General features: G+C 35.0%; 2 protein-coding genes and 1 long non-coding RNA gene across 4 annotated transcripts; 2 read left to right on the top strand and 1 right to left on the bottom strand.

Moving 5' to 3' along the window:
* Positions 1-480: 480 nt before the first annotated feature.
* LOC106153916 (nucleolar protein 8) lies at positions 481-10,210 on the bottom strand. Of its 2 annotated transcripts, none has more exons than XM_013528065.2 (17): positions 10,092-10,210; positions 9,273-9,412; positions 8,884-8,952; positions 8,614-8,692; positions 8,002-8,173; positions 7,490-7,558; positions 5,541-7,220; positions 5,123-5,236; positions 4,776-4,922; positions 4,335-4,431; positions 3,770-3,896; positions 3,363-3,455; positions 2,754-2,965; positions 2,336-2,459; positions 1,652-1,743; positions 1,287-1,369; positions 481-988 (listed from the first exon to the last, which is right to left on the bottom strand). In XM_013528065.2, the coding sequence occupies exons 2-17, from the start codon at positions 9,400-9,402 to the stop codon at positions 887-889; spliced, it is 3,390 nt and encodes a 1,129-aa protein (XP_013383519.2). In that variant the 5' UTR covers positions 9,403-9,412; positions 10,092-10,210; the 3' UTR covers positions 481-886. The 2 variants fall into 2 exon arrangements, with proteins under 2 accessions (XP_013383519.2, XP_013383518.2); XM_013528064.2 differs by having other exon boundaries at positions 3,770-3,899.
* Positions 10,211-10,350: 140 nt separating this feature from the next.
* LOC106153907 (centromere protein P) lies at positions 10,351-26,569 on the top strand. Its single transcript, XM_087014542.1, has 10 exons — positions 10,351-10,434; positions 11,524-11,686; positions 12,028-12,131; positions 14,426-14,501; positions 22,891-22,957; positions 23,266-23,354; positions 23,563-23,654; positions 23,937-24,113; positions 24,397-24,488; positions 24,753-26,569. The coding sequence occupies exons 1-10, from the start codon at positions 10,367-10,369 to the stop codon at positions 24,869-24,871; spliced, it is 1,047 nt and encodes a 348-aa protein (XP_086870668.1). The 5' UTR covers positions 10,351-10,366; the 3' UTR covers positions 24,872-26,569.
* LOC147761228 (uncharacterized) lies at positions 18,129-22,878 on the top strand. Its single transcript, XR_015334919.1, has 2 exons — positions 18,129-19,854; positions 20,255-22,878. It is a non-coding gene; the product is annotated as an uncharacterized LOC147761228 (long non-coding RNA).
* Positions 26,570-26,792: the final 223 nt, after the last annotated feature.

The following is a 26,792-nucleotide window of genomic DNA, read 5'->3' on the forward strand; positions in this document are numbered from 1 at the left end:
AGGTTGCATTTCTCAATCATGGACCAGAGTGCATGATTGATGAGGTTATTCTCCATATTTGTTGTTACACGACAAGGTTGGCGTTACCCTCATGGAATCATAGCAGACAACCTGACGATTCGTAGGTTCGCTTGCCGTTTGCACTCCCCCCCCCCAAAAAAAATGCAATTTTCACACATGCGCGCATCGATTTTGTATCTGTAAAGTGGTGAATAATTACCATTGAACCTGAATAGGAAGTCATAAATGGGCAATCTGTGACCTTGAATTTGACCTTTGACCTACTTTTCACCATGAACTGAACTTTGCAAGTTTTCCATCCCTTATATCTCCAAAACTGGCAGAGATATGCCCATATTCTAGCAATTGAACTGTGATCTTCAAATTGACCTTTGACATATTTTTTGCTACAAACCTCACTTCACAAATTTGGATTTTTACTTTTCCCCATGACTTTGTTTTAAATGGTAATTTTCAACAAAAATTTTTAGAACTCGTTTACTGCATTTTGTAGAGCTTGTCAAGCACAACACTGGATGTGGTGTCCCCCTTTTTTTGTTTTCCATATGAATGCGCTTAATCCAGCTGTTGGTACAATACCTGGAGGCGGTATCGCCTCTCTGATCCTCTAGTTTCAACACGTTTTAAAATGTTCATTAGCACCATGTGTTAACATCAAGAAGTCTCAAAATTATTGTTCCATTGAACCCTCGTGTGAAAAATATGCCTCACAAATTTTAGTTCTATTTTCTCTCTTGTAAATCCCATTATCACATACTATATATGTGCTTATCTTAAACATGTGGTAATGTTACTAAAAACATTTTTTGTGTCAACATGAATTCTTTTGACAGCTGTGAGAGACTGCTGGGAAAAAAGGCCGACATCATCGCTTTGCCTTGGTAAAATACTGAGGTATTCTTTTCTTTTTTGAGGAAGCCTGCAGTTTGTTTCTTCTCAGTGCTTTTTTCCTTTTCATTCTGTATTCCTACAAGAATAAAAAAACTATTACTAAGAAATTGGGATACAATTTGAAGAACTACTAATAAAGTACAGATTTACAAAGTACTGAAATCAATAGAAATTGTTTGTGATATATAGAGCAAAGTCTCAAAGAAGGTATTACAATTATAAAAACACTCTTCTACGCTTAGTTGACAAATTTTAATTTAATCATATTTAACCAATTGTTATTTAATAAAACTAATCATTGATTATTAATTAATATTAAATTACAATTGGTTTAAATTTATTAAATTAAAACGTGTTAAGTATTTTGAAAGTACCTCTACTAGATCTGGTTTCTGTTCATTCCACTTCTTTCTAATCTCCTCCAATCCCTCCTGTCTGTGGAAAAAAGCTATGCCCTCTGGAGAAACATTTACAAATCGCGTTATAGATGATGCTAACTGAATTTTTGAGTCAATGTGTAATTATTTTCACTTTTTTTGTTTTTGTTGGAATTCTGATGAATGATCTATCCAGACATAATCAACTAAATTTTTTTTATGAACAATAAAAATTTTCATAATGGAAATAAAAAAACCTTTGCATCACCAATGCACTGTCTTTATTTATTCTTTCGTTACTTGTGGATATGCAAATAAAAGAAAAAATCTAAACATCTTCTGAAAAATTTTTCTCTCATTACCTTTAAGTCTATTGTCATCTTCCTTGAAAAAGAAAGTCTTTACTGTGGTAGACTGTACAGGCATTGTTTCTGCACGACGCTCACTTATATTACTGAAATACAGAAGTCAAGTTTACTCATAACATTTACATAGAACCATGTCTAAACCAGAGATTCAGAAAATTACAGGGACAGTAGATAACTTTTGTCATATAACTCACATACTACCTCTTCTTTTCAACCATTGCTCAGTCAATCTTGCACGACAACAAGTTAAACTATTAATTTTATTATAGTGGCAAGACAGCAAGTAATGCAGCCATTATGATTAAAGTAAATATCTTATCTTTACCCCTGTCTAAGGTTTTTGCAGTGGGTACTTATCTACTCCTAGACTGGGTTCCCATGAACAAAAACACAGGGTCAGTCTAACTCTATGAAGATTCACGCTAAATTGCTATCAACTCAAGAGGCTATCACACCTACTGATTTAGCTAGGGGATAATTAACTTTCATGCATGCTCGGGCCTCCAGTAATTAATTACCACCTAACAGCTTTTGTAGGCATGGCAGACATTTAAGCAGCTTAAGTTAATAGCAATTAAGTGAGAATCTCCTTGGAGATAGATCGATCCAAAGTTGGTACCAAAGTCTCTGGGAATGGTCTCCTAGTCTCCGATTTCCTGGTCTTCCTTCAAACCTCACCTGTGTTTACTGGCCTTTTCTTCATCATCTTCATTATCCTCCCCATCATCACTGTTTGTGAAGCAGAAATTCTCCTGTTGCCATGGCAATGTGCTTGGCAGAGGGGAAGGTTTAGTTTTCAGTTCTGAAAATGTGAAGAAACAAACAACTTCTAGAATCAACAAATTCACTTACAAGCCATTAAATTAATACGAACTTGTATATATTTCAATAAATTGTCTGGGCATTTTCTGCAAAATGATTTTTTTACCAAAAAGATATTTTTCTTTAGATGAAGGGACAACATTAAAAAATCTTTACCAAAAATATATTTTTCTTTAGATGAAGGGGCAACATTAAAAAATCTATCATTTCTGCTACAGTACAAAACCTTTACATATTATCTTCAAATTCACATTATGATGAAACAACACACTACCTTTATCATTCATCTCTTCATCACTGCTACTGGTGCCTCCCTCTGGTGACTGTTTGCTGTTGCCAAGGAAACTAAAACCTTGATCACTTGCACCACCAAATATGTCCTTAAAAGATGTACTGACTTCATAGAATTTTTCTTTAGAAACTTCAGGCACAGGATCTATGTCTGTCTTTTCATCATCCGTTTTATTCTCAGTTTGTTTCTTTTTCCTAAAGCACAAGCAGCAAACTTATTAAATAGATGCTTATTAAACCATTTTCAGTTAAAACATAGTAGAAGTCATATTAGCAAAACATTTTGTAGACCTCTGTATCTTATCAAAACAGCTAAACTGACTACCTGTGAGAATATTAATGCTTTTAAACCTCAATTGAAATTATTCTCCTGTGACAAGTTTTAAAAAAGTTCTTGACTCACAGTTATAAGTTGTTTTTGCAATATCTTAAGAATGTTTAAGCTTTTTTTAAAATGATTTGGTGGGCAGATGTTGAGAGAGAGAGAGAGAGAGAGAGAGAGAGAGAGAGAGAGAGAGAGAGAGAGAGAGAGAGAGAGAGAGAGAGAGAGAATACAGTTATCCAAGAGTACATGTTCTTTAAATAATCTTACTTTTCCTTTTTAGCAGGAACTGTTGACTCTATCTTCAACTCAAACTGCTTGTGTTCTTCTCTGGTGGGATCATATCTTACACCACTGATATCTCTGCAATAAAAATAAATTTACTTCTGATGAGAAGTTACGGAAAATATTAAAGTCACCAAAAAAAAAAAAAAAAAAAAAAATTATAAAAAAAATAATAATAATAAAATAAATAAATAAATAAATAAATAAATAAAATAAAATACAATAATAATAAAACATCTGCCAAAGGTGTTTTATATCTACAGAAAACAAAATCAAAATAGAAATCAATATAACCTTATGTCTGTCTTACTTCAATGTGTCAAAATTTGCTAGACTCCAATTAAAATGCATGGAATGAAAATGTGAAAAGAAAATTATGTAGCTGTACTTACGTGAATGCAGATCGTCGTTTAACCCGTTCACTTTCCCCAACCACTGTCTTTAAGATCTCAAGAGCTTTCTTCTTTTCTTTCTGCAAACTATTCTCATCTGCTGCCATTTCAGAATCCTGGTTGATATCTTCTTATTGAAAATTTAAAAGTAGTGTAAGAATGTTGTCCTAACAATGAAACCATAACTGAAAGCATGCTATCTTTGTTCTATTTAATATAAAGTTCAGAACACATTAAATCTACTGCTTTGCTTTCTTTTCAATACAATTTGACACAAGATACGCACAATGTCAATCAAGCAAAGAATCATCTATAACATCTTTGACATACAATTTGAAACGAAAGAGAGATAATATAATTCAAATCATTAACCAGGGATGAGACTACCATTTTAATATAATTAGTGAAAACATGGGTTAGGGTCCAGGGGGCCACCTGCATCATTCTCAAAAATGATATTTTTGGCTCCCAAAAAGTCAGAAATCCACTGATAGTCAGAAGAATCTCACTGCCGTTTAACATATTCAAAACATATAACTTGACACAAAATTATACAAAAACTCACCTTGTGTATCTCCTTCCTCTCCACTGTCACTCTCCTGGAACCTCTCGTCCAGCCTGAAACGACTGTCACTTCCAAATCGTCCCTGCAGCTTCATTAACTGAAATGAAATTCCAACATGCCCTGTCAATCATATCAAATTACACCGTTCATTCTTTCATGTATGAAAATAGCATTAAAAAATCCCTATCTGAATAAACTTAAAAGTAAGAACTAAAAATGCCTTTAAATATTTTATCTAATTTTTTTTCATTCAAGATTATTTATATAAAGTTACTGGTTGGGTACAATATATTCAAACCAGTTACTTCATTTTATGCTACTGTTCTACTTGAATTAAGTTACTGTAAATCAATACAGTGTCAAATATCGCATCAAAAGCATGTATAATATAGCAGTTATATTTTGGGTTGTTATGCCAGTTTACAGGGATGAAAGCTTTACCTTCTGCCCTGCCTTGCCCTCGAATTGTGGTCGCAGTCTGAACATATCTGTCTCTTCATCTTCTTCTGCATCACTGTCATCACTGTCAAACAAAACTGAGGTCTTGGGGGCCTTCTTGGTTTGACTTTTCAAAGATTTTGAAACTGTCTGAAAGTGCAAAAATATTAAAAACTTATTTGGCTATCATAAAACAATCAGCTTCACAAAGAAATATATTCAAAAATAAAAGATGCTCGTTTCTTGTTAACTGTCTCAATATTACTGTTGCTTATGTGCGCAACTACTGATACTTTTAAATTTCAATCAAATTTTTGTCTTTTTCCTTTAACTTGAAATAAGACTCTTACAATTTCTTCTTTCTGGGTCTTGGTACTTGAACTGGGTACACTTTGTATAGGTTGCTGTTCCTCCTCAGAGTCTGAGTCAAACACAATGCGCTTATTCAACGTGCTGCCACTGTCCTGTAAAAGTTGAAACCGGCCTTGACACCATCACCAACATATAATTCTTAAGGCAGCAATAAGTGATTCACTTCCCCCCCCCCCCACATTTTAATGTTTAGAACTTCTTCACAGAACCAACATATCTTGATTATATTTTAGTTTGTACATATCCAAAAACCTATACTTTCCAGATTTTTTTGCCTAAATCAATGACAATTTATTAAATAAAATCTTATGTATTTTATGTTTCTTTATATGAAACCCATCATTTTCAATGACCAACTTTGTTTATAATGCTACCATGCTTTATTCCTTTTCTTACCACTGCAGCCAGGGCCTGTTGTATGGCACGCTTTTGGTCCTGGGTTTCTTTCTGTCTCTGTTTCAATGCCTGTAATCTCTTCTCATTGTCACTCTGGTGTTTCTCCTCTGTCATTCTGCTTGCACTGCCACCTACTGGTATGTTTTTCTTTTTGCCTTCTTCACCTACTGGTGATTTGGGCTTTGTTACAGACATGCTCGTATGTCCCTGACCAGATTTAATTGGTGAACGCACACTAGTTCTGCTTTGAGATGCAGCAGTAGAAATTTCTGTATTCAAGTTTGACAGATTTCTCTCTTTTTGGCCAGATTTCACACCTAGGCCACTTGAAGTCTTTTTGACTACTGTCTTGGCAACTGTTTTCTTAGATACTTTGCCATCCGAATCCGAGCTGGAAGAATCACTACTCTCACCATCAGAAAATTTGGCTAAACTGCTGTCTTCAGCTTCACCATGTTTAGTTTTATTCTTGTCCTTATTTATGGCAACCTGGCCTCTGTTGATGGCACTGGAAGAAGACAAACCAACAGGAACAACTTCAAAATCATCATCATCAGCATTATCAGTACCAGGTTTGTTTGTGCCTTGTCTCAACCTCTCTTTCTCCCTCTCTTGTCTGATCAATTCTTCAATATCACTTTCCTCATCTGAACTAGATGGAGGACCGACTCCCCTTGGAGCTTGGGATTCTTTTACAGGATCATTCGCTAAACGCTGCTTAGGCTGTAATACAGTTTTCTTGGTAGATTTAACATTATCAGAGTCTGCAGAGGAATCTCCATCCATATTGTTGTCCTTTCTTTGAATTTTTTCCTGTGGTTTGTCTCTCTCTGAACTCTTTTCGTTATCAGAATCCATCTCCTTACTGTCATTGCAGTCATTTCGAGGTTCTAAATGAGACCTCCATCTTGTTAATGTGTTTATATTAGCAGGAGAGTCCGAGTTCGAAGAAGACTCCTCTTCACTGCTATTATTGTCATCACTTTCACTATTAACAGTTCCAGTTACTGACTTTGTCAATTGCTTTTGTTTGGTAATTGGTGCATGCTTAACAGAAGTTCTTGACGAAATTTTTGAAGATTGATCTAATTGCATTTCACATGGCCTTACATTAGATTTCTCATTGTTCTGTTTCTTGATGCTTTCAGCATTATTTTTCAACTTGGGTAAACTTTGGGTCAGAGGCGATTTTGATGACTTAGATTTTGATTTATTTGAAGTGAGCAGTTCATCTGTATCAGCAGAACTTGCAGACTCACTCCCAGATTCATCTCCCTGGTTTTGGATATTATTGCTCTCATTATTACTGTTTCCCTTTTTCTTCTTTTTAAAACTTTTTGTCAAATTAACTCTATCCTGTGATGGTTTTACTGCAGACATATGGCTTTCAGAAACAATTTCAAAGTCTGAGTTCATTGAGTTTTCTTTCAATTTAGAGCTAACAGTGCCATTCTGAATGGGGGTCACTTTTAAATCCATATTGGATTTGGTATTGTTGTTCTTCTGTGGTGATTTCAGATGAGTCCATTTCTCAAATTCCCCCTTTCTTTTCTTGGTGATTGCTGAATCATCCTGGTCCATTTCCCAGGTCAGGGACTGAACTGGACACTGGTCAAAGCTGTGGTCATCTTTAATTTTGGTTAGTTGGTGGCACTGCTTGGAGGGGTCCACCCGAAGGAGCTTCAGGAAAATTAAGGGAAACGTTTAAATCATCAATTTATGTCAACGTGTTCTTTTATCAGGATGTTGACAAATATAGCAGTTATATCAAAAGGGATTAACTCTGTTTTTTTATTGACAGTATATTTACAAAAGAAAACAAATAATTATATAAACACAATTTCTACTAAATCATGGTCAAATCACTACTAAATCATTCTACTGAACTGATTAATATTTTTATCACTGAAGTTCTCCAAAAGACAATAAAAAGTAACTCAAAAGAATACCTTCTTCTTATCTTTTTGCCTGATGTTTACAACTGGTAAAACTCTTCCATACTTTCCAACAACCCAGTCCTGAAGAAAATAAGTTTCAAATCACATGTCTTATTTTATACATCTGTGCATGCCATCACAGTGCTATCAGAAAAAGGCCCTGGGTAATTTTTCAGTTTTTATTCTATCAAGAGTTTACTAGCCCAGTGTAAATCAATAACAATAACTTTGCAAAGGTGGACTTCTGCTTAGCTGATTACATCAGTTATAATGTTCAGAATCAATTTTAGTGGCTTAAATATGGTGGAAACAGGCGACTTAACTAAATTTAAAACTAACTTAAAGCCATATCATTTACACAGCAATCATAACTTGGTATTCATCTACTATTATCCAAGCCTCCTCATTTATGACAACAAAAACATAGTATATAAAAGAGAGACTTGACTTTAAAAAAAAAAAAAAAGTGCAAGATTCAGACATGGACCAAAGGGTTTTTAAATCATGACGTGCAAAATGGTCACCTTTTCTCCAGTCAGCTCAGTCCCAGGGATGGCACCTTTCACTGTGAGAGTGTCTCTGTCCAAATTAGGCTGGTCTTTGAAGGGATCATGAAGCACCACTGAAGCAGACTTGGACTTTTTTGGTTTCACTTCCTCAGGCTCAATTTTCAGACTTTCTCGTTCTCGTTTCAACCTATTGATTTAAGACCACATATGTTGTTTGACATAAGATATGAACTTGAAAGGTTTATCTTAACTGTGTGCTCACTCTAGGAAAATTTTTCCTATAGCCAAAGAACTGGATAACCTTAGCCAAATCAGAGTCCATGATAAATAAATCATAATAATCATAAATACAATCAACAACAACAACAATAATAATAATAAATTAAAACATGTTTACTATCTGGCTTAAATTTACTGTACTAGTGTGAGCCCAGATTTTACAATGAGAAAATCTCATCAAGTAAGAAACCTGAAAAATATGCATTACTCATTACTGCAACTTTTGATGCTTCAGATTATAAAAGAGAGAGAGAGCAGAAAACAAAGCACATATCAGTGAAGGGCACAAATACATAGTCTCAAGACTCTGGCAGAACACTACTCCACATATTGAAACAATCCAGTTACCTGTCTAAGAAACTTTCCTTGGCCAGTTGTATCTTGACTTCTCTTCCTTTCCACTTTGTCTTGTTATACATATTAATACCTGAAATAGGACGTTTATTATCCTAATGTGGTAAATGAAATCTCTTTGAGTATAATGCTTTAAAGTTCTAAAATATCATTATGTTTAAATACACTTCTCTGTCCTCTACGGAAAACACAACTGAATAATTATCTATATCACTGATGAATTAAACTACAAATAGAAAATGAAATACATTTTTAAGAACTTACACTTTTTCAGATCAGCATCAGTGATACTTATGTCTAGGTAAGCAAAGGTCTTGCTTCCAGCATTTACACCTGTCATAAAAAATAGTCTTATAGTCAAAAACATGCTTTTAAAGAGCAAGCTAGGATACAGAAACCACAGAAATGTGAAATGTTTCAAGGTAAATAAAATATTTGTGAAGAAATGATACACAGGCTATAAACAGTATTATTACTTTTTATTCGTCAAAAACAGCCAAAATATTTTTTTTTTCACTGCAAGATAAGTGTCAGGTTCAACATTTACCTTATACTGAATCCATAAGAAATATGTACTTATAATGACTGCTGTAATTGCAAAACATCAGTTTCATTAAAATCATAGATTCATACCAATATTAACTTTAACTTACCAGTTAGATCCTTTTGTAACCTGATATCAATGCCATTGATATTTCCAAACCTGGCAAACTTAGTCCGGAGGTCATCTTCAGTGACCTCCTCAAACAATCCCCCAACATACAGTCTCTTCCTTTCTGCCATCTTCCATATACTAAAACAGTAAATATTTTTAGTTTTTTTTAAGTGTTACCTGTCACATCACTGCCCCTCAGAAATATGAAAATATTGCAGCAGAAGAATTTGCAAGAAAATTTAGAATTGCTGCAAATATTCAATATTTGTTGAAGTTTGCACCAAGTTTTCAAGGAACTCTTCATTTGCATGTTTAATTTCTTTCTCCAAATTTTCAAGCTTGCAGAAGGTCTGAAAACACCTAAAATTAGAGTGTCGGGTGCTGAGGCTTTGGCGTTAAATTTACTTTTCGCAAAATTTCAATCTGCACTTAAATTCATACCTCTCAAAATTCAGGAATACTATATATATATATATACATATGATTTGTGAATTGACTTCTTCATTCTAGTGCCTCAGTGCCTGAGGCCTCTTTTCCTAATGTGATATATATATCAACACACCAACACTGGCAACAGTCAGTTAATTTTAATTATAATAACATTAAAATCTGTTTTTAAAATAAATAAAGTTTGTCTAAATATAAAATAAATAATAAAGCAGATGAATAATGAATGCATTTATTCTTGCAAATATTATATGCTGCACAGCTTCAGCCTCCACAAGTTCATCCAAAATTAAGTCGAAATAATACATTCAGCTGTGATCAGCAAAGACACGTCTTATTACAAAGGGCTCTGACTGGTTCTCCAACTTACTTGACTTTTTTTAAACCATAGAAGAAGTGGTGTGGTTCGTGAAATCAACAGATGCCATGCTTTCGGAAATTAGGTCAGCAGGTGCTTGGTAAAATTGTCGATAGGTGGCGATAAATTACCGCGAAATCAATTTTAATTTTTTTAATTTTTGGTAGAATATTTCAAAAAAATTAACTATTTCATATAAATTTTTGAAAATTGTTTTCGAAAATTAATAGTAATCAATTTTTAAAAATATTTTACTTAATAAACAATGCGCCCTCTAGCATACCATTATGAATCTCAAAATGGCGGGCAGTTCAGAGGGAGATATTCTGGCCCATGTTCAACGGACAATAACCGAGTAAGTCTTTGAAAAAAATCTAGAAAATTTCGAAAAAAATCATGTGTAAAAGGTAAGGACTTTGCAGGATGAAAAGCGCTTATAGTGCGCTCAATAATTTTCTTAAACGTGGTAGAACAAAGGAGGTCCCGAAGCCCCATGCGGTCGGAGAACGCGTGATGTCACACATTCGGTATTTTGAATTCGCGCTGATTAATTCAGAGCTAAAGAACTATCGTTCTGGGGCGTTGAAATTTATCGGAGACAAAATCTTTCGATTTTATTAAGTCATTTGCTATTTTACCTTTCGATAAAGGGGTGACTAGAATATGATTCACTGCATTTCGATCAATATTGAGTACACACCACGTACCGAACAATGAAGCGCGGGACAAAGCGTGCTTCCGAATGTTTACAGTTTGAGTAAATATCCACAAAAGATTAACCCTCGTCCTGGAATAAACTCCTTTGTTTACAGATCCGGTAGGTAGTAGGGCAGGTAAACGTGAACATTTACGAAATTCATTTAAGATATTTTTTTTTTCAAAAAGAAAGGGAATACGTTTGGATAGGCAAACCCTTTGTCTGTTGTGAATTAACTGTGAGGAAATTTCAGTAAAAACTAGAAGTATTGGGAGTCCAACTTCCAAGATGTTTAACAAAGAGGGTAGGAACAAAGTGTTTAAGCAGAAATTTAAGATTAAATTAATTTAAATTTAAGAATACAGGAGATGAAATTGAAATTAAGAAGTCATTGAGGAAAAGTGCTTGGAAGGTAGATTGAAAAAGAACAAAGAAAACTGTGAATTTTTAATCTTCAGCTGAAAATTCCAAAATAATGTAATCAGCAGTTATCCAAATGTTATGATCAATCAAGAAAATATTTCATTTCTGCAATATTCAAATATACAAATTTGAAAGTAAAGAAAAACATCTACTAGTATATAAATAAATATTTATGAAAAGCACTAGTTAATATTGTACAGAAAATCATTAAAAACCTGTATACAGCTTCAGTAGTGATATTTAGTATTGAAATTGTCTGTAATTGCCACTGAATCATATTGTGTTATTTGAAATACTCCATAATTTTTCTTTCCTTGTAAATAGGTTCCCAGAATCAAGTGAGCCTGATAATAATGATCATGATGAATCTGTTGAAAACCAGCCTCCCAGGGGCCTGGTTAATTTGGTGGAAACACAGGGGCAGATTTTTACCACAGATGATGGGGAGGATGGTCCTGGTGACCTGAAAGCAAAATATTTGAAAGAAGTAAGTAGACATAGGAGTAAGGATATTCAGTGAAATTTATGGATAAGAAGTAGGCAGAAAAGGTAGTTAAATTTTTCAGTAAAATGTGGAGGCAGAAGTATGTTCTTTAATTTTAAATAATTTTTTTGACTTCTGTAATGTGTGCGAACTTGGCAGATCAGATAAATTTTATTATTTTTTTTTTAGATTTAAAAATGACTTGTTTGAAGTACTTAAAAAATCTTTTGAGGGTGGGTAGCTTTTTGAGAAATATATTATAATGTGTCAAACATACTCACTTATGACAGTCAAAATGATTTGGTGTGGAATATTTTACCAGTACTGTTTGTATTATATTCTAGATAGCTGAACTGGAGCAAGAAGTGGCTTTATTAGAAGAGGAGTATATGTACAAACAGACAGTGGAAGGCCTTCAGCTAAGTTGGGACCAATTGGAGCTTATTTTGTAAGTGTCTTAAATTTCTAATTTTAAATTGATTTATTGTTTTTGAATATACACAACCAATATAACCTGTGCAGTCAAAGGTATTTTTCATCCACAGACAACTGTAGCAATTGAAAGCGCCATGATTGTGAAGGAGAAGTTTTCATAACTAATATTTGGTTACATAAAGCCTGGTTATTACCCTAAATCCGTCTGTCTTTGTGGTTTGTTTCAGTTGATTTTTTTAAAGCAAGAACAAAGCATTTTAAACTTGTTACTAGCAAATGCTTTTTAGTCTAGATTTTGCTGAATATTTAAGGCAGAATTAGTTACATTTTAATAGCAGACATTTACTGAGCCTTTTGAATGGAGTTATATATCTGAAGCCAACATATTCACCCGCTGGAAGTAAATTATGGACTTTCATGTAATATCATGACTGGACCACCAGTTGAATCTAAGCAAGGCATAACCAGTCACTGAGCAGCGCAGGTGAAGGTGGTGACAGCATGCACTGAGCCATTAGCTAATGAGATTCCATGTAGGAAAAAGACATGCTCAGGAATATTGGGAAACTGGCAATGGATGTGATATCACGGGGGTGGAGAGAGAGAGAGAGAGAGAAAGAGAGAGATATTTTATGATGGTTCATCTGGTTTGCCTTTGTTGATATGTGACTTATGCAATGTCATGAATAATTGAAGATTTTGTGTAGCATGGTATTGTGGTGGAAATGCTGTCATCAGATTAGTTTTCGAATCAGTCCAGTTAAAATTGTGGAAAGTTAGAAATTGAAGTCCAAGTATTTTTTTACTGAATTTAGGTAGCCATAATCAAAATTGAGTCATGGTAAGAATGAACTAGCTTGCTATAATGTAACACTTTTAATTAACTTCAGCTAATAACTTGCATTTTTAAGAATATTATGTTCAGTTTTATGATATTAACAAATATACATTGGATTTAAACAAACATTGAATTTTAGAAAACGCTTGTATTTTGAATGTAATTGTAGTTTAAACTTGCACTCAGTATTTCCTAAACAGTTGGTGATTTAAGAAGGCGCATAGGTGTTTTAGAATAAAAATTTTTAATTTTTTATCTTCATATTGTACACAGTGCTGAAAAGAATGTAAACTGTGGTTTTAAAGAACTGAATTGTGTAAGCAGTTGATCAGAACGATTTTAGCTTTATCATATATCAGAATCTAAAATTTCATTTGATGCCAAATTGTATGGATACTTAGTCAATCACTAGTTACTAGAGCAGCTACAATAATAAATGTTACCTTTTTGTCCAACATCGGAATTGAAGATGTTTACCATATTAATTGTGTTCTTGGAAAAATTGAGTATTGGGGCATGTTTCATTTGCTAGCTTTCATATAATTGTAATTGAACGGGATTTCAATTATGTCTTTTGACGTAAGTAATTTACAAAAGGTGTGTTTGTGCTCAGTAGCTAATTAACACATTTTGAGTGGCTGGCAAGATTAAAAACATCCTTTTTGGGATTATCATAATTCTCCTGCTGTGAGTATTCCAAAGTTATTTCAGAGGTTGTCAGCATTATCAGATTAATATAGGTGTTAATTGAGACTTCACAAATTAGCAAAATGACTGATGAAGCAGAATTTTCATACAATGCTGTCTGGCAAGAGAAAACCTAAATTGCTTCAGTCCATCTGATTAAAAGTTCGCAATGACTGTTAGAATCTTTTTCTGTAAGAATATATTGCCTGAATCCTGTTCTGAGTGTGTTTACAACTTTATTCAAATATCTCGTTAAGTAAAAGTGAATCACCATCCTGAAAGCCTGTTCCTAGAACTGTAGCTAGGATGAATCAGGCCGTTTGGTTGCTGCAGTGTATTGATTTTTGCATTGGTCGCAGTGCATTCTGCCCAAGCATAATGTGTCATTTTAAGGACGAGTGCAGCAACACTTTTGTTTACATCCATATTTTTCCCCCATCAGATTAAAAAAAAAAAAACGGAAGGGCAAGGTGTCTTTAAAACCAGAAAGACAACATAAATAGAAAAATGAATTGAAGTCTGAGGTTGCACTGGTTTGACATACGGACAGAAAATATGTTGCTTCTATGCCCTTGTGAAATGTACCATGCATTGGAAAAAAATGGCTAATTTGTCTCTGGGGATTAAAGCTGCAGAATGTATGTTTTTAGCCCTTTGACATAATTTATTTAATTTGTCTGTTTTTATTATTTCTGAGAGGGGAGTTCTGGTTTTTACACCTCTCTGATGCATCTTTTACAATTCTTTGTTTGACAATAAAATTTTAATCATCTACTTTTCAGACAGTGTGTTGAATCATCATCATCATCAAACTATGAAGAGGCCCGCAAGGAAAAAGCTGAAACTTTAAAAGAACAGGTAAAGGCCCATTTCCTTAAAAGTCCCTTTGTTCACCTTGGTTTTAATCCTAAAGACAATTGGAGAGGCCCAGCCCAGAACACACAATAGAAATACATATACAGTTGCTGTACAACCAAATGTTGACCAGAAGCTGTTATAGTTCAGTTTTTCAGCGAGGTGATTTGTGTTGTTCAGATTCTGATCGAGGTGTGTTTCTATTGAAAGCTTTTCACTGTGTTAACGGGGTGAATGAATCATTGTTTACACTGAGTACCCACTCAGGTCAGCACTGAGTGGGCTTCATAGCCAATCGGCTGTTGACCCAAACATTGAACAATAAAACCAAACACTGCTCAAAAATATTTAAAATGTTTCTCTTAAGGAAAACCAAATCTTGATATAATAAATGATTGTCACATTTTCAATAAAATGGTGTGGAGATGATAACAAAGAAAAGGGACAAAGAGTTCAACACGCGACAAAGAGAACAGTGATTGTAATATCTTTAAGGTAAACCAACAAATAAAAGAAGCCAAGGACAAAGAGCAATAACGGCAGGGTTTTTTTGTAAGGTCTTTTGTAGTGGTGCTTTTGTGTGGAAGTGGAGTCCGATTCACTGCAGGCAGGTGTTCCGGAGGTCACGGAGTAAGGAGCGACAAGATATGATCCTCTTTCTAGATAGGGATCATGCAGGTTACAATAGTAAATGGACTGCACAGTTAACACAGTTGTGTGTTTACTGGACTTGGTGATATGAAACTGGGGGGCACCTGCCTTCATGTTAATTTTTGCTTCTGCTGAACAATTACGGAATTTTAGAAAATTGAGTGGGAAGTCATGTTTTGCCTAATTTGGCCTTTTTTTTGTTCAGTTGTACGAAAAATGCTGCACTAAATTAAGTACAGTTTTGTTTAAAAAAAAATCTAATGCCTGTTTGTGAAGTAATTCTGCAAGCTCGTGTTTTTCAGCCCTTGTAAAGGATTTCTCTAAAGGGACATTCTTGTATTGATTTTGTATTACTTGAGGATAGAGTTAAATGTTCGAGTATTACTGGTAAAAAATAGAAATAAATCATACAGAAGTTTTGTCTATTTTGTTTTTAGGATGAGAATACCTTAAGGTAATTCAAGTTAAAAATAACACTACATATGAAACTCAACCTTCAATTATAGCAAGTAGCAATTCATACCATGCTCATGATAAAATAAGTGGCTCATGTTTTTAGACACTTAATTGCCAACCTTAGAGGGCTTCTGTGGAAAAGATTGTTAAAAAGAAAAGATGGATCTCTACCATGTACCAGCTTGCTTTCTGTTCGTTTAAGGGGCTGTGAAATGTTGAGTTGTTTTCATATCACAGCCCGCTTTGACGAGCTAGAGGGGAAGACCTGACCAACACTATTTCTAGCTGATTCAAATGTCTGATCTGCCTTTCAAGGTAGACACCCAACAATCAAAATAAATAGTTCGTGATTGGATAAAAAGAATACTAAATCAATGCAATAAATAAAAAATATTATATGTATTTAGTTAGAAAAAATGTTCAGATTTGAAATAAATGTAAAATGGCACAAAAGGGCATAAGAAAAAGGTGGATGTATTGCCTTTTTTTTTTCTGGTTATACCAGAGAAACAAATGTTTGGTCCCATTGGCTCCCTGTAGTGAGATCAATCAGGCTTCTCTGAGAGTTATCATTGAACCATCCCATTTGCTGTGTTCCCATTGGACAGGCCATTCACCACACTACGTAATTCACAATTAAATCCCTTAAAAGCTGTGCTTATAAGAAAATGTCTTCCAAATACTCCATGTCAGCAATGATTATTGCCACTTTTCCTTTAAAAAAAAAAAATGGAATTTCATCATTTGTGTGAGGGGGGTGGGGATATGGTAGGGAGGGGGGGTCGGGCTTCATATCTGTGATAAAGTTGATCACATTGTGAGATTCTGTCTGAAGGATTCGAACTTGGTTAGGAATATGTAACCATATTGTAAGGAGTAGATACTCTCTCTTCTCCAGTACCCTTCAACAGAAAATGGTGAAGAAACCATAAATCTGAACAGGCCTGGTTAATTAGTTCAAGAGTAGACCTAAAGAGTATTGAACTGTTGTTGAGCCAGCTCTATAATTCATTAAAGTCGTTGGGTTCTGCATTGGCTAGGCATTGATACAGATTGCCGACTTAAGCAGTTTACATATGGGTATTCATATTTGATTATGTATCATTTTTAAATGCCATTTTGTTTATATTACATATGATGAATAAAAAGCTGTGTATATCATTACTATATTTAATTTCTTCTTTGTTTTTGTTTGGGATTCACTACTGCTGCTTCACTCCATGGTTTTTCATAGATTGTTTCTTTGATAAGTGGAATAAGAGTGGGTCATCACTAAGTGCCTTTTTTACACTTCAAAGTAAATGCTTCAAGGATAGGCACAAAATTGCTAGGTGCAATTTATTGAGTTAAATGTCATAAATGATCTAACCTCTCCAAGGCCTTCGTTTCTCAGATGTTGGCTCTGAATGCGGAGGTGTCCTAACTCGGTTTGGCAGAGGTCGTAACCACCACAGTGACCCTGATTAAATCTTTGGCCTCCGAATGGAGACTAATAATAGCAGTAGGAGGGCCATAGCCCCGTGACCCTGGGAATTAATTATGGGACTCACCCGGGCAGAAAATGTATCTGCATTTCCCCATTTTCTCTTATACTAAATTTGCATTTATGTAGAGCAAAGCTGTTCCTGGCTCAGTTCCAGTGTGATGTCCCAGGCACTCTTCTTTCTCCTATCTCTTAGTCTGATTTAAGGGAATACATATCTCTGACACCATCTGATCTTTTGAAGGCAGAAATATGGATATTATTTTGTGCTCAGTGGAGACGGAGCCTGCTTCCCTACTAGTTTAGAATGCTATATTTAGAGTGAGCCAGATATATTTACATGTTTATTTTGGTAAAAACTCTGGAATGTCCTTGTTTACGGTTTATTTTTTGTTTTGACTTATGAGTTGTCTAGGAGTAACAGCATTTTAAAAGGTGAAGGAGTTAAAATATTATCGTGGCTAAATTTAGATGTAAATAAGCAGTCATAAAGTCTTCTTTCTAAATATTCCCTGAATGATTATCACTCAAGTGTCAATGAAAATAAATGTGTCTGTCATTGAAAATAATGCCAAGGATCAGTCAAAACTGCAATTCAAAATTAATTACCTCTGAAACAATCAAAATTGTTTCTCACTGTGCCAAGAGGAAATTTTTGCGGAACTCAGAAGATGACATTTAGAGTGCTAGTGTCCCCGTGGGCATCAAGGGGGCTGTGATGTGTAGTCTATTGTTCATATCACAGCCCGCTTTGATGAGCTATGATGACACTTCAACGCCATTGCTGCCTATTGATCAAAAGTTCTACTTAGGATGATTTTGTTGGAAGGGGTATATTTTGATTTTAAAACTCATCTTAATATTATTGCCAATAAGGAAGAATTGTTTTTGTCCTGTAAGCAATCTGTGGACTGTTGGATATTTTTGACTGGTCAGAAGTGTGATGTTCTTTACAGTTATGAAATACAGAACATTTTTAGTAGGGGATAAGGGGGGGTGGGGTTTGTTAGGGTGTGATGGAAAAAAATTGACGGGTTTGCTGATACCATGCAGTCCTCATCCATCAAAGTGGCTGTGAAGCAATGATATTGTCTACTGTTGTATCACAGCCCCGCTTTGATGAGCTGAGATTCTGCAGTCGTTCTACCATAACCCAGAAATCCCTTTGTAGTCAGTAGTAGCTACCATCATTGAAATTCTAGAAAAAAGAAAGAATATTGTACATATTCTCTTTATTTTTCTCTTTTCTTGATAGCAGAACACTTGTTACTGGTCTGGTTAATGAAGTGTTGATTATGTAGTACATAAATATTATAATAGGATGGTTAGGCAGTTGATCTATTATATCTGGTATTTCTAGGGCAATTGTTATGGGGTTATAATCAATGAAATTCCATCAATATCATGATGAAGTAGAATCTCATATGTTAGAAAAGAATGTTTTTTTTTCTTACCCAGTCGATGTTGAAGCTAAATTTTCCAGACAGTTCTGTATGTCATTTTGTCAGTTAAAAAGGGAAAAACCCGAATCAATTTTGTAATCCAAATTATGATAATAATCCTTGTTTTTACTCAGGGGCAGATCCAGAGATATTTTCTGATGGCCCTCCAAATTGTCTTTGTTGATCCATCCTCCATTTTTGACTGTCTTCTGGCAGAAAAAAAGAGATAGCTGTCAATTTAAACTATAAAATCTGACCGTCTTCCGGAAGACCAAGAAGAGGGTTTTAATCCGCCCCTGTTACTTTGGCTGTATTCCAGAGCTTTTAGATCGATCTATCCCCGTGGGGAGTCTCGCTAGATTACTGTCAGATAATCCAGCTTAAATGTCTGTCCCGCCTACTGCAAACTGTAAGGGGGTGATTAACTTTCGTGTCCGCTCGGCTGACAGCTATTTAGCGTGAACCCCCAGGGAGTTAGGTCGATCTAAAGTAGATCGATCTAATCTCTGGAAATGGGGTCTTAGACATCAGTCTGAGCTGGTGAAAATGTACAAAGATGAATAACAATAATAATACATTTTAGGTTTAACAGTTATACATATCCACACATTATCCATCTCCTTAATGTAAGAAGTAGAAGAAAGCTGTGAAAGTAATAATTTATAAACACCACAGTGTGAAAGGTGCTAATTTGACCCTTGCAGAGCACAGGTAACAGCAGTGTGATTTGTTTTGAGCATATGGACTTTGTCCTGCACAGTGGTTGAAGAAGCATAAACAGGTAGTGAAAGATGGTGAACATTGATAGGTTCCAGGTTCTTACACTTAAAGCCTAATGATATTAGCTAGATCAAGGGCAAGTGTGCTAGAGAAATATGAATATCTTCCTAACTGGAGTATGATAATCCTGCTATTAAAGCAAGGATGATAGAGGCCTCTTTCCCTATTGGATATCTTGGTCTAGTCCCCGGGGACTGCTGAACATATAGCATATCACCATTAGTATGGCTAATATGTTTTTGCTTAGGTTTCCTGGGCTATCCACTTTTCCTTAATGTCCTGGATTAATTCAGATCTGCAGCATTTGTTATTGTGCAACCATGCCATTTCAAGGGATTTCCCTTGAGACTGGGTTATAATAAGTTCTAGGCAATGTGATCTCAGTGAGTCACCTGTCCTTTGTATGCATATTAGCTGTGTTTTTCTATACAGAACTGGGGCAGCATTGGCTAGAAATGTGGGAGGTTTTTAAGTAGGGAAAAGGAAAATTTATGACTGATGGTTTACTAGAAGGTGGCTTGGTTCCAAGAAGTGGACTTTGAAGGTCAGTGATTTTTTTGGGCATTTGTGTATAAATGCTCTTTTCTGGGTCCGGTTTTTTGGGGAAAGTGTTTAAGAAAAAAACGTGACGGCTCCTAAGATGGGTAAAGATAAGTGAAATATGTTAATTGAAGGAAATTAGGTCTGCCTAGCAATCATTATAGTAAGAATGAATTTGCATCAACATAATTGAGTAACTGATCTACAATGAGAGTCATAGGAATGCTCTACGTAGGATTTAGACTCGAAGTAAGAAGAAAAGAAAAGGTTACAGGAACATTTTAACTAGATTTAGCTTCAGAATTGCTATCAGCATCACTTTTATTAACAGCATATTCTTGCATTTAATCATTCTTTTAATCTTTTTTTTGTGCTCTGCCAAATTTTGAATGACTTATTTTTAGGTGGTAGCACAGTAGTGTGTGGACAGTTCTCCATGGAGAGAAAGTGAAGTCTAAAAATTCTAGCCTGAAGGCAATTTACTGGGAGACCTACAGAGTATTTGCAGTCCTCTTCAAGAAATCAGTGCTTGGTTTTTATCAATCCCAGAAAATTCTATTCAGCCTCTTGTGGTTAATTAAGGGAGTGAGGTCAGGGTTTCCATGGCAACATTTAAAAAGGAAATGGTTGGAATATTATAACTGGTCTTGTGTGAGCAGTATATGGATTCTGGGGATGTTAGCTATGTGAATATTTGCTCATCTGTCTTCAGTTGAAAGAGAATTACACGGATTTGTACAAAAGATGCTGACATGTTTAATTGATTGATTTCTGTTTTATGTTTCATTCAGTCGGCTCTGTACCATAGCTGAATGCTAGCTGTGAATACGAAGCACAAACAAAGAACAGTGGGCCCCCTTTGTTAGCATTCCTGTCTGCTGACAACATGATTGCATTTTGATTTATAAGCATAACCCAATGGAGCTGAAAGTTCAAATTATGTATCCTAGCAACATTGAGGGAGTCATAACTGACCTTTATGTGGTATCCTAGCAACGGGGAGGGAGTCATAACTGACCTTTATGTTGATGTTAGTCTGGGAGGAAAGCAGGCGTGAAGTGTGTTGCCAGGAATGAGAGTTTTGTTGCCGAGTTTCAAGCAGTTGACCTTCTCTCGGAAGACGGGATTCCTCTCTCAGCCTCAGGCATGCCCTGACGCATGTGCCAAGCAGTACTTTCTTGCCTAAAGTTTATGTGGAATATTTCCCCGGGTGTAATGTCAGGGCTTACCCTAATCCCATCACAGGTGCTGAGGCATATTACACGAGATGATATCATATAATTACACAGGCGGTCTGCCATGCTGGTAGTATGGCTGTATAATAGGGGTTTGGGTTTGAGTAGTGCCAAATAGGTGTCCTGTACAATTTTGACACAGCATTGAGCCAAATGCATCTGAAGGCTGGACCATTTTAACTGAAACAAATTATCCAGATGTTCTGCAGTTTTTTGAATGTCAATTTCCTTTGTGTACAGGTGTAAAATAATGTTAATGTTATCAAAAATGATCTGTCCAACACATTACCACGCATGGAAAATGTCATGATGTGTTGACTGTGGTGAGGAATAGAGTTTGCACCAGATAAAAGAAAGGGAAATGAGAAGAGAGGGGAAAATCCCTGCATCTTTAGTAACCTAAAATAACCCTTGGTCATAAATCAAGAATAAGGTTTACTACATGGATGGGATAAGAAATCTCTGAAGTACCTTTCACGCAATTTACCAAATAATCAATGAATACATCCAAAACAGCTGCCTAGTATTTTTGGCAAACTATTGTTTTTTTCTAATGACATTTCACCATACACTCAATACGTGCTCACCTAACATTTTAATTATAGCTTTTTGAAGAATGCCTGAGGAGCAGATTGATGGCGGTGGTGAAACTTGTATCCATGCCAATAAAAGAGTGTTGAAAAAACACAAAGGAGATTTATTTATAGCGTGTATTGGTTTTTATTCTGGTTTTGCAAAGGAAGCAACTCTGTGACCGAGTCTGGTTACTGTGGTGGAGTGTGGTAGCATGCAGATTAGGTGTGGTGGGAAAGGGGGGGAATGGGTGCATAGTTTACGAGTTGTGAGGTTTGATTTTTCCAGCTATTTGCTGATTTGTGACTTTTTGGGAGTCAAAATTATCATTGTTGAGATCTGTGCAGGCTGCTTCCTGCTGGACCCCGTGCTATATTGTCAGACTTTTTCACTGAAGGCTGGTCTTGTCTTTGGACGTAGCTTGGGCTGGAATGGGAGGCAGAAGGTTGTGGTCAAAGGCACAATTGCTATAGTTGTTCAGGGATTGGGCACAACAGTAGTGAGGTCTTTTGAAGTGCCTGATGATTAACTGAGTTCACTGTTACACTGTGAATCTATCCTGTTTTGCCTGTCTTCCTCCAATGGACTTTTCCAACTTGCTTTCCCAATGTTGTTTTTTTTTTTCAAATGTAGAAATGTGGGGATTTTTTTTCTTATTTTGAAAATTTCAGGATTAGGGTAAGATAAGAAGATTGCCAGTGAGTGAAGATTGCGATTGCTGAGCTGAGTTTGTCAAAGCGGCTGTGATTTGGTTGAAATTGACACATATCACAGCCCGCTTTGACGAGCTTACAGCAACACAACACAACCACCTGAGCTAGGCTCCATAGACTCTTGCTCACCTGGAGTTTTTTTTTTTTAAAAAGAGAAGACATTTTGATTGAGATTTAACACATGGTGTAGAATATACTTGCTACAGCTAGTGTATAGCTAGTACTTTAAGAGGTTAAATGAAAGAAGTTAGATTGTAGTAGCTGATTTAATGGGAAAATGTGATTTTACTTATATTTATTATATGTATTTAGACGTTTGTCTTGTCATCATTTCAACACCTTCATATTAAAAAAAAACTTATTTACTAAACAAATGAGAGAATGGTGATAAAAAGGATATAGAAAAAAAAAACAGTTTGAAATATTTTCATTATTCTTTAATGAAAGTTATATCTTAATCTCATAGGTAAATTTATCTTCTGTAAGCTTAGTAATCATGTAAACTGTTTGTCATTCCAGTTAGAAAGGCAGTCAGCATTGACTGGGGTTGTCTTCACTGATACAACATGTCACATCAAAACTTTAGGTAAGACAAGAAAGAAAAAAAATGAAATGATGAAAATGTTTTGTTTGGAAGGGCATTATCCAGTCTGGTACATTTTCAACTTGGATGTCAGAAATGGAACTTCAGTTTTGAAATTTAATTACTATGTGAGAGGATAGAAATGACTGTTCTCTCCATTCATTTTTTTTTTTAATTTATTACTTAGTATATTTTGATCATCAACTTAAAAATGACATTTTAAAATAAGAGCTGAAGAATGCTAAGCTTTCTTAAAAGAAGCAAATGAGATAATGATTATCATGTAATAAATATTGTGTCTTGACTTACAGGTCCAAACAGAATTGAAAAGCAGCAGAAAATATCCGGGACGTGCTATGGCTTCACTTTCCAGTTGGAAGTAGATGTGTTGGAAACTTCAGTACGTATGATTGATTGATCCAATAGTTATACAAGATAAATACTTCAACTAATTAGTGTGAAGTATTTATTTAAATATAGATATTTTTGTTTATTCAGGCATCCATCTTTACTTTAGTGACAAAGATGTAAGATTACATGTTTTGTTGAAGGCAAATGTGGTAAAATTTTGAGGCACTTTAAGTTATCCTAAAGAGTTTTTGTTCCAGGTTTCGGAAACAGAGAACAAGGCCTGTTTAACAAGGTTGAAAATAAATGTTGACAAACAAGTTGCTAATGACTTGGTGGAATTTATAGACAAGTATGTATAACAAATAGAATTCAAGCTTGTATGGTAAAAAAAGGGAAGAAAAAAAATAGAAGCACAATTTTAATACCCTTAAAGGAGCAAAGGAATTGTGCATTCAAGCATCATTACAAATTGTGTAGCTAAAATATTATGATTAAGAAAAAATTAAAACCAAAAAAATAATTGTTAATGGGCTAAATGAAATTATGTTGATCAGCAAAGAAAGTTTTTTTGTTTTTGTTGTTGTGATAGCAAAATAAAGAACGAGGAAGTGCCATTTTATTCTCTTTACAGTGTTATTGAGAACAAGAACATTAGACGCTTCTTTTCTGGGTTCAGTGCCTTTTGCAAGTGGAGGACTGTAATGAAGAAGACATTCCATCATTTTCAGCAGAAGTACCCCGAGGCAGTCAGTCTGCCTCATGGGTCAGAGGGAGCTTACTTACAGTTTAGACACCCTGATGCTGCCGGGTAGTGTACTGAATATACTTAAATAGCCATTTTGGAAAAAAAAAATGAAATTGAGATTTTTTTTTTTTTTTTTGCAGTATCTGTTCATTGACAAATGAAGAAATCAATCACTATGTGTGCCCATATTTGAAGAAATAAAAACAAACTTTTTTTTTTTTTTTTTTTACCTGACTGTTATACGTAACATGTCATTTCTGTTCTTCTGTTAAAAACTGACAGTGGAAAATTTATCTTTAACTGCATGTAGACGGTTCTACTTGACGGATTGGTTGATGTATTTCAGAGCTGTGTGGACAGTGCGGTGCTTCCTTGACGTCACCCAGCATGGGACTGTTGACCCCGATATACAACTCTATGTCAAGTCCCCGAAGCAACGTGAGTACATTTGTTGGTAATTCATTTTAGAATTAGACTGCACATTCTGTTATCTGTACCACTAGATTCTCTCAGTTGCGTGGTTTTGATAGATGGTATTTGTTTTTCAGTCTATTCAGGTGGTTTCTGTCACACAAGTAGGATATTTAATTAATTTGTGGTTTAAGTGAATAATTTGAAAAAGATTAATTTCCTGTAGGCTGTTGATGTACTATGAATTATAAATAAATATAATTGAATAGTGATATTGGTATTTGGTTTCAGTGCTTGAGCTGGATGAAAAGAACACCCTTGCCTCGGCACCAGAGCAGTTTAACAAGATGGTGCACACTTTGGGACTGGAGAAATCACTGGACATTATGATACAAGCCACATGCTGCTGAGCGTGAGCAACAACACAAGAGTACCAACATTATATATAGCTGGCTAACCTCCGTGATAGCTGGCTAACCTCCGTGACAGCTGGCCAAAGGAGGGTCGGTGTCACTGGCTAAATCTGGTCTGGATGTGTTGGAGGGCAACTTTTCAAACACTATGTGGCCATTTTCAGAGATGATAACTGAAGGAGATCATGAATAGCCTTTGTGACTTCACTTCTGATTCAACAGCTTGGCACATTATCAAGCTTTTTTTTTTTTTTGTCATTTACAACTTTTTCAATTATTGAATGAAAAAATAGAAGAGAAAAATTGATTTCTTTTTTCATTTCCTTTTGCCAATATCAATTATCATTTCTAGGACTGTAGTGTAATAATGTGCTTTGTGACTGCTTGCTTTATTCTCATTCTCAGATCTTATTAAGAAAATCCATTATTGTCATTTGGATTAAATTAAACAGCCAAGAATATTCAGGCACATTTAGAAAAACAAATTATCTTAACCAATATTATATGTTACATGAAAAGTTTTCATAAATTTTACATACATGGCTGGTCCTTGTGTAAATTAAAGTTGTTTGTCTCAGCTATTAGCTTTTTACTACCATTGTGGCAGTTATAAAATTCCTATATTCAGTTTTTGTTTTATCTCCACTGTGTCAAATTGAGTGATGGTATAAACATACTGAAGTTTGTGAACAATGAAGATACCTTTTATAATGAAATGTGTTAAGTTTATAATTTTAAGATTTTTGAAATGGAATGATGTGAAGAAATCTTTATGAAGGTATTGTAAGGAATTTGTTTGGGATAACCAACAAGGTATTACTTCAGATATAACTTTTCTTGGCTTGGTACAGATATTCCTTCTTTATGGTAAATCTTGACATTGTCAGCACTTATTTGTCAAAAATCTTCTGCATTTGTGCACATGTCAAAATATCAGTCTGATTGAACTCCTAGCTGCCAAATGGTTATTGACTTGTCATCCAATATTGTTGTCAGCTGATTGACAATATGCATCTTTTTCTCTTATTGGTAAAAAGACCAGCATTTACATCATTGGTCAGTGTTGTCTCTGTGAGTTTTATCAGACCTCACTTTTCCAGATACAAGTTCTTATTATGTGCTTTCTGCATAATGTACAGTTATCATCATTGGCCAAGTTGTCATTATGGAGACCTCCAAAAAACAAAGTTAATATCACTTATCTGTGGTATGCAAAACAAAAACCACAAGCAAAAGTCAATAAAATTAAATAAAATGAAACTATATAATTTAAATTTATATTCAAATGTCATTGTCCTGGAAGAGAATATCAAAAGTAGCAAGATTGCTATCAGCCAACATAGTTGAATTCTGATTGTTTCTTTTGTGATTGGTAAAAAAGGCGCCATTTATACCATGAGTTGGTATTTTGTTTGAAAAAGATGTCGTCAGCCAATTTGGCTTCAACCCAGATATGTTTTTACAAGCTATGCTTATTATATTATAAGAGATTATATATCATTAATTTAAGGTGCCATTTTCAGTGCACTATCTTGGGAATTTTTATTCGGTTGGGGAAAGATTAATATATTTGGCAGATTTACATCTAACAACCGAAAAGAATGGTGTTAGTGACCTTGTGGTATAACGTTTTCAGGTAAATAAAGCCATTTTTGTTCCAAAATGCAAGATAATAAATTGTTTTGCAAAGAACAACAAACACTTGTTATTCTTTACATTTTGAATTCATGTTAACTAGTTAGACTACCATAAATAGCAGCTAATTGTAAGGAAAACTGGGTAATCTGCTTATTGACTTGGCGCGCCCGACTAAAGAAAACTATGCGTTTGTCAACGCAAATTCTTGTCACTGTGTCAACTTTTAATATGCGCGCGCTTGCCGCGACCTTGGATAATTTATTGACTTATTCTTCCGTGT

This window comes from Lingula anatina, chromosome 6, assembly GCF_051362555.1.
Source record: "Lingula anatina isolate TDL-2025a chromosome 6, LinAna3.0, whole genome shotgun sequence".
NCBI classification, from domain to species: Eukaryota; Metazoa; Brachiopoda; class Lingulata; order Lingulida; family Lingulidae; genus Lingula; species Lingula anatina.